This window comes from Drosophila ananassae, chromosome 2L (assembly GCF_017639315.1).
Source record: "Drosophila ananassae strain 14024-0371.13 chromosome 2L, ASM1763931v2, whole genome shotgun sequence".
NCBI classification, from domain to species: domain Eukaryota; kingdom Metazoa; phylum Arthropoda; class Insecta; order Diptera; family Drosophilidae; genus Drosophila; species Drosophila ananassae.
The window spans coordinates 2,766,502-2,783,142 of record NC_057927.1 but is presented as its reverse complement, the minus strand read 5'-3'; the positions used below and the strand labels follow the sequence as shown (position 1 = coordinate 2,783,142).

Sequence of the window (16,641 nt, the reverse complement as noted above, 5' to 3'; positions counted from 1 at the left end):
TGTGTGCCCAAAGAACTCGCGCCACTCAAATCAAATCCAACTCAAAACCAACTCGGAGCCGTCAAAAAGTATCAAATGTGCAGCAAGTCTCTTGGGGTTTTGGGCTGTTGTCGGTGCCTCTTGTGGTTGCATATACAATAAAAATGCAAAAATATAAGAATAGTGCAGATCTGAGCTTGTGGCATTGCACAAACCCTGCCAATGTTGCATTGTCTTTTTGTTTGTTTGTTGGATTTTTTTCTTAAAGCTTATCGCACTGTCATTGAGAGGCTGCTACTGCCACGGAATTATATACAAAACAAACAAAAAAGATAGTAACAATAATGCAACTTTAGTTTATGCACTCCATTTCTGAATGGGGCAATATTTTAGAAGCTAAGGCAACCGTTTGCAATTTTTTTTAAGGTGAATTGAATTATTTTTTATTTTTGTAAGCCATCGGAAACACTCCGAAATTTAATTAACAAAAATACTTCAAAAGATATCTCATGATTACTTTAACCAATTTGCCAACTCAAATGGCCACAAAGATAAGCACCCACTTCCCTCCTCCATTGGGCCGAGAAAAATTAAAACCCGATACCTGTGTGATTTTTTTAGCCATTCGCATGCAACTCGATCGGAGATGAGGAGCAGGGAAAGTTGTTCAATCATAATTGGCATAATTAAGAGTATAATCTACATAGAAATTTGAAATTAAATTTAAAATTAGCGAAAATGCCAAATCAAATCCCAGAGCCATTTCCACCTTACATAAAAACGCGAAAAATTTATTTTTTGGATGCCATTCCACGGTTACATGGGAGAAGCCAAAAATTTTCTCATTTCGTTTTTCCAGTTTATTTTTGTTTTGGCTTGTAATGTCTTCATTCGAGTTACACATGAAAATTTCACGATAATAAAAATTAAAAGAGAGTTGGCAAAACGAAGGCCACGAAATACCCAGAAATCTCATTCAAGTTAATCTCGATTCGGGGCTGTTTCAAAAGATACCGAAACCCAAATAAAAGCAGCCAAGTCGGTGCGCTTTAAATTGGTTTAGTTTTCCTTATTTGTTCACCGAAACATTTAGCCAATTTGCTCTGCACCGCAGCCAAATATTACGTCAATATTTTGTTGGCTTATTTTCGGGGTCTGTTTTGTCTAAGCTTTATTGTTTATTATTGGATGATTAAAGTCAAATAAATCAAAGCAGGTACATAAGAGGATAAAAAAGTGGGGCATAAACGTTGTTTGAATTACTAAAATTAATTTATTTCAGCCCGCCATTAATTTATCCACTGATATGATCAGTGAGCAATGGGATTCTGAGTAAAATGATCTACCAAGTATAATTAATCTAATAAGCAGCATTTAGAGGGATGTATTGATATTTATTACCTCATTATTTCGCAATGCTTAAAAGCACTAAATGCTTAATTGAGCCAACTCTGGCGGCCAATGTGTTGTGGCCAAAGCCCCGAAAAAATGTGTAGCAGCTGCCATTGTGGGGCTTTGTTGGCTTTTTATTGTCAAAGCAGTTAAGCGACATGCCACCAAAAATGATTGACAATCACTTTACAAACCGTTTTCTTTGCAGTCGACTGCAAAAAAAACGCATACACTGAAATAAAAAACTAAACCCCCACACACTTACCAGCACTCGGGTAACACTTCCCCATTGCAGTCAGCAACCAGTTGCACATGAAAGTAAAAGTAAAGCAAATCCATATGCACATATATTGTGTGTTATATATATACACAAAATGCATTTAAATGCAGACATGTCGAGACTGAACGAGGGATATATGTATTCGTATGTACACACATATATGTAAGTATGTGCGACTATATAAAACAAACAAAAGCCAAGCCGGTGCGAAGACAGCCACACCGGTTGTGAATGCAGACACCGCTCAGACAACTATACCCATATAATATGCCCAAAGCCTGGATATGTATTCATATATATATGCGTATATAACCAAGCTAATAAAATGCGTTCAAAAAGGCCGCTGCGCCTGCTGGACCGATACCCAGATACTGATAAACAACCAGAAAACAAAACCCAAGCTCAAGCTCAAAAATAACCGAAAAATTCATTTCGAAGACATGACATCATAGGTCGGGCCACTCGGATGCATAATCTTCTCTGGCGGGATTTAAATTGGCTTAGCAGCATTTCTTTGAATAATCCTACATATATATAGGGGTATTTTTAAGTGACTCAAAACCCTGGGAATTCTTTAAGCTTGACTTCTAATAAATTTACAACTTGCCTTTGGAGAATCATAAACATAAATCTTAGAATGAAAAATAAGAATTGTTACTGCTAATTCTAAGGCATAAATTTGGTAGGCTATAATTAATATTTTATGTATCTTTTTGATCACATAAAATAAACACTTTTATAAATATTTATTATAGCTGTTTTATGAGTAGTTATGCGTAGGATTAATCTGAATCGTTGACAGCTTCCGACCGACCGACCCTGACCATGACTTCAAACTGCAGATCTTCACATGACTCTTGTTAGGTAAACACCATTTGCGATATAAAATCCATAAAATTGATGCATGTATAACATGACACCCAGCTCAATAATAATTATTATAAAATCTTGCTTTTGGCAAATGGCTTGTGAAAGTTTTTCACACAGGAAGCCGACCAAGATTTATGCAACAATATATTGTTTGTGTTTTATTTTTGGGTCCGCTCTCTCATGCAAAGTGTTTGGCGCTCAAGGCTGTTGTGACAACGTCGCCGGCTGCATACAAAATGCGAAAATGTGATTCACATTTCGCCTCGTGTGATACGGTGGCTTTAAAAGTTGTTGATCGACCTTCACAAGGTAAGCGGCGAAAACGTCACCAAAAAAATGGTGTTCGAGAAATCCCTAATTGAGTTTTTATGAACCTAAACTGGCGCCGGGTACTATATAACAACTATTTAGCATTAGCTAGGCGTGGAGAATTACGTGGAACATTTTGGAACGTGGACCAGCTACTGTCTTAAATGACTCATTATTTGGGCATTTTTCAAGCGTCAGCCGAACCCCATTAATTTTGACCAAGTTGTCTCGATCTATTTGGGTATCCGCGACCAATGGCAGACACTGAATTTTTCGCTTAATTGTTTACAAAACGGCATGGCTATTTATGACATAATTAATAATTACCCAATGTTTATAAAAAAATACTAAGGCGATGTGGGCTTCAGATATATGCTGGCCTAGCCCACTTCAAAGTCATCGAAAGCTATAAAAATTAATAAACCATTTAGAATGGCAAGCAAACCAAGAGATTGTGAATCTTGAAAGCAATAAAAAAAGCCACGAAGGCGAAATGATCAGGTTGGAAGACGCACAAAGTTGCATAGAAATAAATAAACTGATTTCCGATGACCTTCAAATATTTTCAAAAAAAGTGAATATTTAGAAACGCACATAAATTAGTAATTTGAATAAACGAAATCTTAGTTCCTTTAAATGCAAAAATCGCATTTTCTCAAGCGGCTTAGATCCGCTTTGCCATCAATTATTTTTGTACAAATGCGAACCATTTGTGAGACCCCCTATATTCGCGATGTCGTCAGTGGGCCGACCGAGCACACAGTGCGTATACGCGATTCGATATGCACGAATGAACTTGGCCCCCAAGTGGAGTCAGTCAAGTCATTGCTCATTTGTCTGTCTTTAATTGCGGCGATTGTTGCAGCAGTTTGCCAAACTAACTGATAAGCGTTTAATTTGATTATCAGCCAGGGCTGGCGCTGCCAACTAGTTTGCATCGAAATTTATTAAGTGTTAAAGGTCGAGAGAGAAACAAAAGCAACAAAAATCCGCTCGTCCATTTTAGGCCATGGCCTGGGTGTATAAATTGACCTCTTAATTGAGCAGTCAGCGACATCTGCCTAACAAGTTTGTTGCCTAAGTCTTTTGTTTTAGAACTTAACTTTGAGATCCGAGCCGACTAATGACTATAGCCAAGTTTTTTAATTGTGAGCCCCATTGACATTTAGCGGCGAACTGGTCGCTGGGGAAAAAGCGAAGCGGGAGAGGTGCAAATCATAATCCAATCGATGTGCCGGTCTTTGCTCGGGAGCAATCGCTGATCGCCAGATCGGCCAGATCAGCCACGAGCGGCAGCCACCGTTCGACAAGAATGCCAAACCACTCCGCTGAAGGCAGTCCACTTTTGGGAACAGCACGCAACCAGACTGAGTCAACAAAAGCCGGCTATTGTTGCTAGATTCTTGATTTTATTCTAGCGTAATCAAAAACGGGGTTATTAGCTTTTTCAAAGAGGTGGGAGTAAAAAAGAGGAAATAATATATATTTATGTTTCCTTTGAAATACCACTGCTAAATCATAATAATATGAATATTTAAAGATTAGTGGATGGATGGAAGGATAAATAGTTATAGATCAAGAAGCGTTAGTAACTTTACTTTATCCATTTTTTATAAATCTTTTAAAAAATTATATAGGTTAACAAAATAACATTAAAAAAAACCAATAAACCCGGTTCATAAAGAGCATAAAATCTTTCAACATTCCTGTGTTAGCTTTCTTTTTTTTTTGTGCACACTTTTGTTTTGTATTTGTTGGCTTCTCTTGAGATTCTGTTATTAATTTATTAATAGTTTTTGCCACCACGACGAGCACAAAAACCCGTTGTCGTTACTCTATTGGCTGGTCATGGGTTTCTGTTTATCATGAAAATTCTAAATAGCTTGCTCATGTCATTTTGCTAATTTTTTATGGCCACTAAAATGCCAAAAGCTGCATAGCAAGTTCACCGCTCATGTCTCTCGGCAAAGACCTTGACTTTCTTTTCAGCAGGCGGTATAATAATGTAAGTACGAACAGCATTTCTTCGCTTTTCGACTTTGAGTGGCGGGGATGTGTCTACAATTAGTCGGCCATAAAAAAGTTGGGGCTGGAGTTGACAAAGTTTTCGTCACAAGTGCCCATTTTGAAAGCAAAACTGTTCGTCTGTGTGTAGAAAGTCAAAGTCAAAGCATTGACAATGCGCTTTGTTGACTCACTCACTCGCGGTTTCTTTGGACTCCAAGGCATTTCACTTGTCTTGGCCAGGTGTGGTATGCAAATTCTTATGTTATTAGAGCCAGTGGTCGAGCATAAAATTGCGCATGCCAACGGATATCCATTTCGGTCGAATACAAAAGACTCTCATAAATTTTTGACCTCTGAGATTTGGCTTGAGTCTGGCTTTTGTTTGAGCCGGAACAATGGCAAATCAATTAAAGCAGCTCCGCCTGGCCAGTCAACTTTGGTCTACCTTCCGCCTATACATTTATCACTTATGGATTTTTTTTCAGCCGGCTTACGCAGGCGCAGGTAACTAGTTTTCACCTCAACCACCTCAGCCACCGCCACCTAAAACACACGTTTCAAGGCAATAAAATATGTTTGGCCAGGCCAGGCCAATTCTCCTTCTCGTCTCCGTTTGCGTCTGCGATTGCGTCTGAAAGTGCCTACTCCTGCACAAAATGCATTTCCATTTCGTTTTGTTTGGCTCTGCTCTAGGCCTGTTTATTTTGAGTCTCCGTGGGGAATGTTGACCGTGCATGTCATTCGCGTTTAGTTTCGAAAGTTGTTTGCTTCCTGCTGCTTCACGTCGCCGTGATTTTGCCATTTTAATTAAAAACACATCACCTCAGGAGTCTTCACCAAAGTGCGTTTTTAATACTTTTCGGTTGTAAAATATTGAAAATTCCAGCGATAGAAAATTATTTCAATTAAACGGCTGGCCGTAAACTGAATAGGATAATCGAAAGAGACAATACGAAAGCTGCCCTGCCAAGCCAAATCAATCAATATTAACCCACTAAAGTCGGCACTCAGGCTCACACTTGGCCCAGTTTGTGCGATTTAACGAGCGCATAAAGTGCTCATTCGCACTTGAAAGCCACAAAAACGACAATCAAGTGAGACAGGACGGAAACGACGCAGGCGAAAGTGCAGTACAATGTCAAGTGGCCAATTGAGCTATTCAAAAATTTGATTTTGGCGCCAAGATGGTATATAAATACCAAATTGTTATCGATTGGCAGAACCCTTTTAGACTTTTGGTATATTTAAGCGCCTTATCTGCAGTCACACTACTTCTTAAAATAATATTTCGCATTTTCCTGTTGTCACATTTAATATTATATTTCCCGAATATTAAGGAAAATTTGATGCTAAGATGGCTAGCACATCTCGCGCTGCTAGAAGCCAAAATGGGAACCTATGGGAGCCAGACGGCTCGCAGCCCATTACTGAAATAGACGACAAAGTGCGCGGAATTTTGAACTATATCCTGGATCACTCGGCGGAAAAGATTCCCATCAAGGAAAAGGACATACTCGCCACTGTTGGAGACAAAAGGGATCTGGTACGCCGCCTGCCACTGGTGGGTAATTTGCTGGCCAGAAAATTTGGCATAATATTGAAACCGATCGATGCCTCCGGGAAGACGTTTATTTGCACTGCGGAGACACCGATGGCCTCCATTCACGAACTGACTCCTGCCCAGCGGCCACAGTATACGCTTCTATATCTCATCCTCATGTACATCTTTTTGCGCGGCAACCGCATCGAAGACACGAAACTGTACGGCATGCTGGAGATGCTGAACATCGTTGTCGATGAGGAACATGGATACTTTGGACCCAACATTCGGAAGCTGATCGAGGAGACTTTCGTTAAGCAGCAGTACCTGAAGCGAGAACGCTCCCAGCTGAGTGCCTACGACGACGCCAAGGTCTACTTCCTCTGGGGCTTGCGGTCTAAAGCCGAGTTCTCTTACGAACAAGTCGTCCAGTTTGCGTCCAGACTTTTCAATCAGAATCCTATTAACTTCGACTCCCACCTAAAGATGGCCAAAGATCTGGACAACCAGGAGGATTAAAAGTAAATCCAATAAAAAATGTATATATTATAGCTGTTTAATGATTCGTTAAATAAGTAAAACAAAAAACATTTTATAAATTAAAAACTATATTTAATGATAAAAATGGGATACCCTCTTATTCTAATACTTGGCATAGTCAGTGTCCATGATGAGTTTACCATCTTTGTCTTTCAGGCGCACTCGTCCATTGGAGTAGCGCGTCTCCTGGCTGCCATCCGGATAAACCAACTTGACAGTTCCATCAGGGTACTCCCTCCTCTTGTTCAGTTTCGTATGAATCTCCTTTTGGCCATTGGGCAGATTTAGAATCTTGTCGCCATTTCGCAATTGCACCAAATGAGTTCCATCCGCATAGCGCCATTCCTCCAGCTTTTCAGCATCGCTGGGATCCACCACTTTGATGCTATTGTTGGGGAAATGAATTTCAACGGTTCCGTCCTTACGACGGTGTTCGGTCTGCCCGTTGGGGAACTCCAATATCTCCAGACCATCGAGGTATGTGGTATGCCAGGTATTTGTTTCGGCGTAATAGTACTTCACAGTGCCCTCTCTTATATCCGTTTCCTTGATGTCCTTGTTAAAGTAAAGCATACGAACATTCATGCCATCGGCGCTCATCTTTTTAAGATTCCCGTTGGGATACCAAATGTCCTTGCTCCCGTCAGCATTCACAATTTCACGCTTAAAGTCGGTACTGGAGTTGGCAGCCGCAGGAGGATTAACTGGCGCCGGTGGAGCTTCGACTTCTTCGACCTCAACAGAACTGCTACTAGAAGCGTAACTCTCTTCTAGCGCCTCTGGCTTCTTTTTGGCTCTGCCTAGAGAGCGGCTTCGACTTCGCGCCTGAGCACTGCCGCTACTCTGGCGGCGACCAGAGGACTTCCGTTGCTTCCCTTGAACTGTCGAAGCATTTCCATCCAAAGACTGAGTACGACGTCCATTTTCATCCATAGGTTGGGCAGCGGAAACTGAAGGTAACTAAAGCATAAGGAAGAGTAAGAACTAACTTTAAACTAAGGTTATTGAAAGAGCAATATGTATCCTACGCACCACTTTGGGAGCCAGTCGGGCAATATTCCTGTTAATCTCCTTCAGCATTTTGCTATTGTTTTCGCGACCGATTTTTATCAGTTCCTGTTCCAAGCGCTTGTTTTCCCTGCCCAGCAGTTCGATCTCGTCGCGGTAGTTGCGCTGCTCCTTTTCGCTGGCTCGCAGTTGAGCTCGCAGTCTAGCTTGGGCAGAAACATGAGCCTGTTCCTTTTGCTTGAGTTGCAGTTGAAGCGTCTCCACTTCTTGCTTAAGAGCGGCTATTTCTTTCTTCTCTTTGGTGTTGGCATTGCTCTTTTGAAGTCGCATCTGCTGTTCAAACTTCCGACGCTCCTCCTCAATCTTCATTCGCTCGTCGTGGAGGTAGATCTCCGCTTGAATTTTTTCATCGTGGACCCGTTCCATTGCCTCCTGATGTTCCTGGGCGACCCTGGCCTTCTCCAGCTCGTGCTGCTGCTTGAGACGCAGAAGCTCAACATTCTTCTCCTTGAAAGTGGCAACCTCAGCCTCCAGTTCTTCGAGACGCGTGCGTACAAGGTTCGCTTTTTCTTGAAGATCTTGGGTGAGAGGTTCCTGCACCGGCTGGCTGCCTGCAGCTCCCTTCTTTTTCTGCTCCAGAGCCTGAAATAGAGCGGATTTAAACTGCTCGAAGAGATGGATGTTGGAGCCATCGTTAAGTGTTGAGGCATCGGAGTATTCGTGGGTGTCATTGGAGTCCGAAAAACGTACTCGCACTTGGGCTTTGCCCACCTGAATTGGGGTCATGGTCATGGTCTGATCTGTGGACTCTTCGTCCTCCAACTCTTCATCGTTTTCCTCCTTATTTTCCTCCTGAATTTCTTGAACAATTACTTCCCCGACCTCCGGCTGCAGTCGCATCTGCCTTACTTGCTGCGTGACCACAATCTGATCAGAGTCATCTGCGAGGTTACGACGCTGTTCCTTGCGTGCCATAAAGGCACGTATGCAGCTGGAATTCATATCGAAGTTACCCTCACTGGCCTTTTGCTCCAGTAACTCAAAGATACTGACATTGCTATCGTCCTCTACCCGGATTTGGGCTGAACGCCGTTGGATGAGGGGCACTGGCTTAATTCTTTGAGTATCCAGCACCTGGGCCCAGCAAACACCTGTTAACGGACTTGCCTCCGAAGAAGCTTCGTCGTCGGCTAGCCCTGCTTTGTTCCGGTTTTCTGTAAAACGTACTTTCGGGGAAATACTAGACGCTGTGGTGGAAGATATGTGGGAAGACTTAAGATCCGGCGTCGAGCTGAAAACGTTATTGGAGCTGATGAGAACCTGCTGGAAGCGCTGTTCATTGAGGTCGAGTTGGGGTTGGGTTTTAGGAGTAGATGCAGGAACTTTGGCAGGGACAGGTGCGGCAGCAGGCACAGGAACAACTTCCTTGCGCGTTTTCTGAACTTTTTTTTTCGGAGGCGGCATTCGATATTGAGGATGTGCGTTGGCGTATTTGTAGCGTGGCAGATTGTCCAATCTCAACTCATCCGGATTGATTTTAAACCGCTGCTTAAGACCCTCTCCCCGCCGCAGAAACGGCCGCTTCGGTTTAGCCACCCGAGGACTGGTTCTTTCCACATCATTCATTTCATCTTCAGGGTGCTCCATTAGTCTCGGCATTTGAATGGAAGGTTCCTCCACCTCCTCTTTCTCCAGGGCGCTGTTCTCCAGACTATCCGCATCCTTATGCAGTAGTCCCAGCATTTTGTACATATTGCGCTGTTCCAAGCCCAACAAAATGCGTTGATTGTTCTGACGCTCCGCCAAGAGTCTCCTCTGCTCGTCCTGCCATCGATTCAGCGCGGCCAGGCGCTTGGTGATGGCTTCCTGGCTGATGGTTAGACCCACGGGACTCTCGTTGGGGTACTCCTGCATGGTTTATTTTGCATCGAATTGCGTCTTATTTGCTTATTTGTTTATAGCGTCGAAAACGCGTAGGGCAGTTTTTCAAATAATAGAAGCAGAGCTGCAAAAGTGCAGATGGGTGGCAACGCTGCAGCCAGGGCTGAAAAGCCAGCTATTTATCACAAATATTTTATTCTATTTTAATGTATTTATTTCTCATAAATTATCCTTTTTCTTTAGGCTTACAACAACATAAAAACGGCTTAAAAATAAATATATATTTTATGTATCCCTTTCCTCTTCATCGGGCTCATCAAAGTCCCTTACTTTGACATCAGCATCTTCCCCGTATTGCAATACATTGTCGATTTGGAGCAAGAGATCGCCAATACTTTCCTCATCCTGCGAGTCCAAAGGAAAAAAACGGACCAAACTGCAAAATAAAAATATAAATATAAAACAGATTAATAATATTCTGTAAACATTAGAATAGAGTTGACAAGTGGCAACCCCAACGCCATCAAAACGCTCGCAGCCCTGGTATTCTCACAAAAGCATTATTTCATCGCGTCGCAGAAAAAAATGTGCTTGTGTTATTAATTTGGAAGGAAAAACCAAATATAAACATTATAAAGTGATTTGAAACGTGTACTATCAGTGTCCTAATTAATGTTTACGGTGATTGGGCGGAAAGGCGCGCAACCGGAGAGCTGATGAAATACCACCAAAAATCCCAACCAACAAATTTAAAGCCACACACACAAAATCGCCTAATTTACGATACGAAACACTTTTCTGGAAAATCGAAAAACGCTAAAAACGCCGAAACATATGGAGGGATTCGAAGTCAAACAGAAGATGGAATCTCTGGAGGACCATGGCATGGACCTTACCAAGGTGTCCGTGGTGCGGTCCGCCAAGGGCGTTGACATGCTCTGCGTGGACGACTATCTGTACCACTTCGATCGCATCGGCAAAGACAAAACATACCGATGGCTATGCAACCGGCGAAAAGACCGATCCACTCCCTGCAAATCCCGAATATGCACCATTCTTCCCAATCCCATGAATAAGCAGGATCACGTAGTGGTGGAAGTGATTCTACCACACATCCATCCACGTTGCAGCGACCACGAAGTCAACAAGGTGGCCCAACGCAAGCGGCTATCTGTTATGAAAATGGACGACGCCTACAGCACCACCCAGCCAAAACGGGCGCGACTGTACGAGCGGGCCAACAAGGGCATGAATCCGCCGGAGTGGATCCAGGGCGGGATTGACAACGCCGCCCTGGAGGCCTCATTCCAGCTGGACTTTGAGGTGCGTCTGCTGGATCTCGTAGCTAGCATCCAGCATTTTAATAAATTTAATACGAAACGAGGCTAGACTATATTTTTTCTAGGCTGGGCAGAGTTCAAGCGGGTGATAGGGTAAATTTTTAGGGATTGGTTTCATTTTATGACTAAAATATGGATAGTTTTTTCCAAAATACCTTTTCCAAGATTACCAAAAAATGGTCACATTACTAGAGGTTATTCATTCCAGGATTTTAATGACACAGGGAACAGGATATAGGATACAAATATAGGGATAAAAAAAATAATTCCAATCTAACATATGCTTTGAGGGACAAGATATGGTGGGATTTCCCTCTTCCTGTTGTCTTCTTGTACAATTCTTATATATTTAAACCCTGTTTAATTTTAATTCCTTATTTTTAAAGGATAAAGAACGTATTTTCATGCTGAGACGACGAGATGGTCGCGTGATGGTGTGCATCGACGGCCACTTGTACTATTTGGACGGAAAGTCCTACAGAGGCGACGTATATCGATGGACGTGCGTTCGGAAGCGGGACATAGAGTGCACAGCCTACATCTGCACGGAAGCGACGCTGACAGGATCCCATCGGCTGCACGCCTTGGAAACAGATGCCCACATCCACCCGCACTACTCCGCCACCAAGCTGATGCACATGTTCGCCAAGCACCAGATTGTCTTGGTGGAGGATGAGCAGACAGCCGAAGTGTTATCCGAGTGCCCCAATCTGGAGTACTTTGATCCCGAAAACTCCTATGATGTGGGACAGCGATGCGATGATCTGGAATCGATCATAATCGAGGAATGCGAGGAGAACTACGATGTGTATGTAGGAGCTGAGGGTACCCAGTCGGCCGAAGTCCAGGACAACCAGTTCATGGAGATGGTGTCCCAAGTGGAGGAGCAACCGAAGCAGGAGTCCAAGTGGCCGGCGGCTCTGCAAGTAATTGCCAACTATGAGGCGCCTCCCGGATACAATCCGCTTACGGAAACCGACTTGACCAAGTTCAGCTTCCTGCCTTCGGCAAAAGGACGGAAGGTGCTGTGCCTGAACAGACACCTGTACCATTTCGACTCCCAGAGCAGGTCCAATGGCCACATGTTCTTCACGTGCATCAACCGACGGGACAAAATCAACACCTGCCACGTTCGCATCACATTGGATCCGGTGGAGAACGGCCCTCTGGTGCTGCGCATCAACGGGGAGCACACCCATCTGCCGGACCTAAAGGAGATCGTGCGTCGCCTCAAGCAACAGGCCAAGCTGGACAATGACCTAAAGCAGGTCAAGACGGATCACGAGGTGGAAGTGGCCTATGAGAGCAACGAGGATGCAACAAGTCAGACGGGAGACGCCTTCGAAGCGGACGCTAGCATCGATGGCAGCTATGAACAAGTGGAGACGAGCAATGTGGTGATGAAGAAGGTCATTGGCATTGACGGAGCCATTAAAATGGAACCAGAAGCCAAAGCCAACATGATTGTTCAGTACATGAAGGATGGATCCGACAACATAAGTGCCAAAATAGAGATTCTACCAGACGCGCTGGTGGGGCTTAACACGTCGACGCCATTGCCGAAGCCTCAGCCCGAGATCACGAACATCCGCAGGAAAAGGGAAGTGGTGGAGCCCGTTAAGGGCGCTCAACCAGATATGGATCTGACCAAGATCTGCACCCTGCGCTCGGCCAAGGGGCACGAGCTGCTCTGCGTCGATGGCTACATCTACCACGCCAAGAACCGGGGAGTCATATCGCGCAACTACTGGGTTTGCATCAAGGGCCGCGATCCGGAGATCAACTGTAAGAGTCGGATCTCGACCGCCACCCAAAAAGATGGCTCCATCCGCGTGTTGCGTGTCTACAACCACCACTGCCATCCGTTCAGCGAGGACGACATCAAGCGACGCCTCTTCAACGAGATCAACAAGAAGAACAACAAGAAGCTTAAGTTCCGACCCCTACATTTCATTGGCAAGTCCCTGGATCAAATCAAGGAGGAGTACGGCGACTTGGCCATCGAGCGGCTCAATGTCTCCAACATCAGCAACGATATTGTGGTGCACAAAAAGCCACGAGTCTCTGGGAGCCAGAACAGCAGTTCAGCCTCCACGAAGCTTGAAGCGCAAGAGGAGGATGACGATGTCATAGAGATGGATGAGATGGAGCCAGACGGCGAGGAGATCCCTCTGGAGGAAGATCAGCAGTACATGGAAATGGAGAACACAGATGCCATCATTGAAGTCGTTGAGGAATCGGCCGATGATATAGATGGCTACGGCTCAGTTGAGTAAGTAAAAATAACTATATAACAGGGTATTCTGTAGTCGTTCAACTTCATTTAAATAATTAAACTCGCTTGAATTGTCATTGAAATGAACACCTGCAATCTGTGGGAGCTTTTCAAACTTCGTCAGTGGAATTTCAGAGCTGCGCGAGTGCACAACGTCTTTGTAGGTTTAAAATTTATTTAATAATAAAATATCAGACAGGGAAGGAAACTAACACATCACATCATCTACTCATATACTTATAAAAAGACAACAAGAGAAAAAATTGAACCAAAAATAGAAAAATTTGTAGGAGAGACCAGACGCAAATTGCTTTCACTTTTTAGAGCTAGAGGGCCGGTAAACCGGTCGAACCAGAGGCTCACCACAAACCTAATATAAATTTTTTGCTGCCCACAGACCCATATACACCATGAAACTGTACGCCGTATCCGATGGACCGCCTTCCTTGGCCGTTCGCATGACCCTCAAGGCCCTGAACATCCAATACCAGCTGATCAACGTGGACTTTTGTGCCCTGGAGCACCGAACTGAGGATTATGCAAAGGTAAAACCATAGTTCAGTCGCGAAAATAATGAAAAACTAATGGAAATAATCCCTTTTTAGATGAACCCACAAAAGGAAATACCCGTGCTGGATGACGATGGATTTTATTTGTCGGAGAGTATCGCCATTATGCAATATCTGTGCGATAAATATGCACCGGATTCGAGTCTCTACCCGCAGGAAGTTAACCAGCGAGCCCTGATTAACCAGCGGCTGTGCTTTAACATGGGCTTCTACTATGCACCCATCTCGGCCCATAGCATGGCGCCCATCTTCTTCGACTACGAGCGTACGCCCATGTCGCTGAAGAAGGTTCAGAACGCCCTCGAGGTGTTCGAAACGTATTTGGAGAGATTGGGAACCAAGTACGCTGCTGGCGACAACCTAACCATTGCCGATTTTGGACTTATTTCGGCTACACTGTGCCTGGAGGCGATCGATTTCGATCTGCAGCAGTATCCATCGGTTGCCAAGTGGTACAACACCTTCAAGGAGGAGTATCCACAGTTGTGGGAAATAGCCAACAGCGGAATGCAGGAGATCAGCGCGTTCGAGCAGAATCCTCCGGACTTGTCCCAAATGGAGCATCCATTTCACCCGACGCGCAAAACAAAAGCCTAAATGCTTAGAACCTAAGACCTTTTTGGTTAGCAAAGTTGTACAATTATTTTCACTTTAATTCTTGAAGTTAATATATAATATTACATTTATATAATTTTATAAACTATTATGCGCTGGACTCGAAATTGTAAGCATCGATGATTGATCAGTTTTAGAGAAATCAACGGAATTTATTGAGTAGCCGACTACTAAAATATACCTATACATCCTTAATATACACCAAATGTTTCAATTGAAATTTGTATCACGCTTTCCTTTAAAATGTATACAATAAAACGCAATAATTAAGAACTCGGATTGAAATCTAATCATCTTCACAATAAATGGAAAGATCACCCCATAATCCAAAGCTTAAAAACTAATGGTAGGAAAAAAACAGGATAGCTTACCTGAAATCCTCGATTAGCGATCCTATCGCTTCTGTAAGTTTTCGATACTTCTCTCCAAAGGTCGATCCAATGGTCAGCTCGCCCATGAGATTGTGGGCATCCGGTTCTAGATAGAGCTCCAATTGCTTTCGCGCCTCAGCGCTAAGGAGATCCACCTTGGTAAGTACGTTGACGTGCGGCTGCTCCATGTTGGCCATAACACTCAACGCAGCCATTGTGCCGGATATAAACTTGGCACCGTCCACCATGAATTGGGAGTCCAGACAAAAGACTACACACGTCCGAAAGTTCCACGACTCGAGCAGCTGCACCAGCTGCTTGCCCATCTTTAGGTGGGTGAACAGTTCTATCTGACCGGGCATGTCAAACAGTATATAATCATCGTCCGGCTCGCCGACCATAAGTTCATTCTCGCCGCCGCACAGCTGATCCTTAAGCCAATCTTGGTTCTCGATGAGGAATTCCAGGCAGAAGATGAGGCCTCCATTGGGGCCATAGTGAAGTTCCTCGTCTTCCATGGCGTCGTCCAAGTGGATCAGCTCCCGTATATCCGTGAGCGGGGTGTAATTAAAGTGCTCTGCCGCTGGATCTAGGTTTACAACCTGAATGTTTCGCTTAGAGTCCATGGCATATTGTTGCATGTTACTGCAGTACGTCGACTGGAAAGACTTTGGTTGGCAAGATCATACAAAAAAAGGCTATGTGTTACTGGTCTCACCTTCCCACTGCCAGCTGGCCCCACAATTATTTGTGCATAACGCATATTTTGAAAGAAATAATGAAATTCCCAAAAGCAAAACAAATTCTTGAAGCGTGCGGTCCAAATATAGTGTTGCCAATCCGCTTAAAGCTATGGCATATTTTGCCATACTTTCTAAAAGCACATTGGCAGGTCTTCTTCCATGGCCAAGTCTGGCCATACTTAAAAACAGAAATTTAAAATTTAAAAGCTTCAAATATTTGAGTTTCTTTTTTTGCTTTCTTATATTTAGGCGTCTTCCAAATAAATGTAGTAATACAGTGCATTTGTTACAAGATGTGCAAAATGTATTAAACTTTCAGCCGTACATCGTTTTTCACAAAACTAATCCAATAGAAAGCCGATTGTGAATGCTGGGATATCTAGATCTTTGATTTATAGCCCGCTGCAGCTGTTGCCGCCTTCATTTAATTAAATCTTTGACCACAACAGAAGGCATTCATTTACATACGATCGAATTGATAGATCAACTAGGCCCTCAAACAATCAAAACGCTCAATCACGTCATCACTCGAAACACCCCCTTGAACCACGGGCTAATCCTAATTACAGATAAACATCTAAATTACTCAGCCAAACGCGTCAGAAGGACAACAGCTGTCCGTCCTTTGGTTGACAGTCTTAATGATTTTTTAAATGACACGCTTTTGGTGAAAAATAAAAGCGATTAAAAATAATAATTTTTCTTCTTTTTATACAGGAAAAGTTTGATGCAAGTGTGGCATGCATGTCAGAAGACCGGAAATAATTTTCTAGTTGCACTGACCCGTTTTCAGTAAAGTACACTGAAAAATATTTAAAAACTTTCTAAAGATTGCGAATTCTTGAATAAAAAGTATTATTTAAATAAATGAAATGTATACATTGAAGCCAATCCTGAATAGCTTTCACCTTTTTCTTAGGTT

At 43.3% G+C, this 16,641-nt stretch overlaps 4 protein-coding genes across 5 annotated transcripts; 2 read left to right on the top strand and 2 right to left on the bottom strand.

The window, feature by feature from the left end:
- Positions 1-6,074: 6,074 nt before the first annotated feature.
- On the top strand, positions 6,075-7,002 carry LOC6500104 (melanoma-associated antigen 9). The gene has a single exon (XM_001953184.4). The coding sequence runs from the start codon at positions 6,192-6,194 to the stop codon at positions 6,894-6,896; it is 705 nt and encodes a 234-aa protein (XP_001953219.1). The 5' UTR covers positions 6,075-6,191; the 3' UTR covers positions 6,897-7,002.
- Positions 6,918-9,957, bottom strand: LOC6500441. Its single transcript, XM_001953183.4, has 2 exons — positions 7,950-9,957; positions 6,918-7,877 (listed from the first exon to the last, which is right to left on the bottom strand). The coding sequence occupies exons 1-2, from the start codon at positions 9,837-9,839 to the stop codon at positions 7,020-7,022; spliced, it is 2,748 nt and encodes a 915-aa protein (XP_001953218.1). The 5' UTR covers positions 9,840-9,957; the 3' UTR covers positions 6,918-7,019.
- A 40-nt stretch (positions 9,958-9,997) lies between these two features.
- LOC6500439 (GPN-loop GTPase 3) lies at positions 9,998-15,844 on the bottom strand. The gene is made up of 3 exons (XM_001953181.4): positions 15,695-15,844; positions 14,977-15,635; positions 9,998-10,242 (listed from the first exon to the last, which is right to left on the bottom strand). The coding sequence occupies exons 1-3, from the start codon at positions 15,737-15,739 to the stop codon at positions 10,092-10,094; spliced, it is 855 nt and encodes a 284-aa protein (XP_001953216.1). The 5' UTR covers positions 15,740-15,844; the 3' UTR covers positions 9,998-10,091.
- LOC6500105 (glutathione S-transferase 1-1) lies at positions 10,301-14,884 on the top strand. Of its 2 annotated transcripts, XM_001953182.4 has the most exons (4): positions 10,301-11,129; positions 11,533-13,418; positions 13,819-13,966; positions 14,027-14,884. In XM_001953182.4, exons 1-4 carry the CDS (start codon positions 10,641-10,643, stop codon positions 14,585-14,587), a joined length of 3,084 nt encoding a protein of 1,027 aa, XP_001953217.2. In that variant the 5' UTR covers positions 10,301-10,640; the 3' UTR covers positions 14,588-14,884. The 2 variants fall into 2 exon arrangements, with proteins under 2 accessions (XP_001953217.2, XP_014766382.1); XM_014910896.3 differs by lacking the exons at positions 10,301-11,129; positions 11,533-13,418 and adding an exon at positions 13,465-13,581.
- Positions 15,845-16,641: the final 797 nt, after the last annotated feature.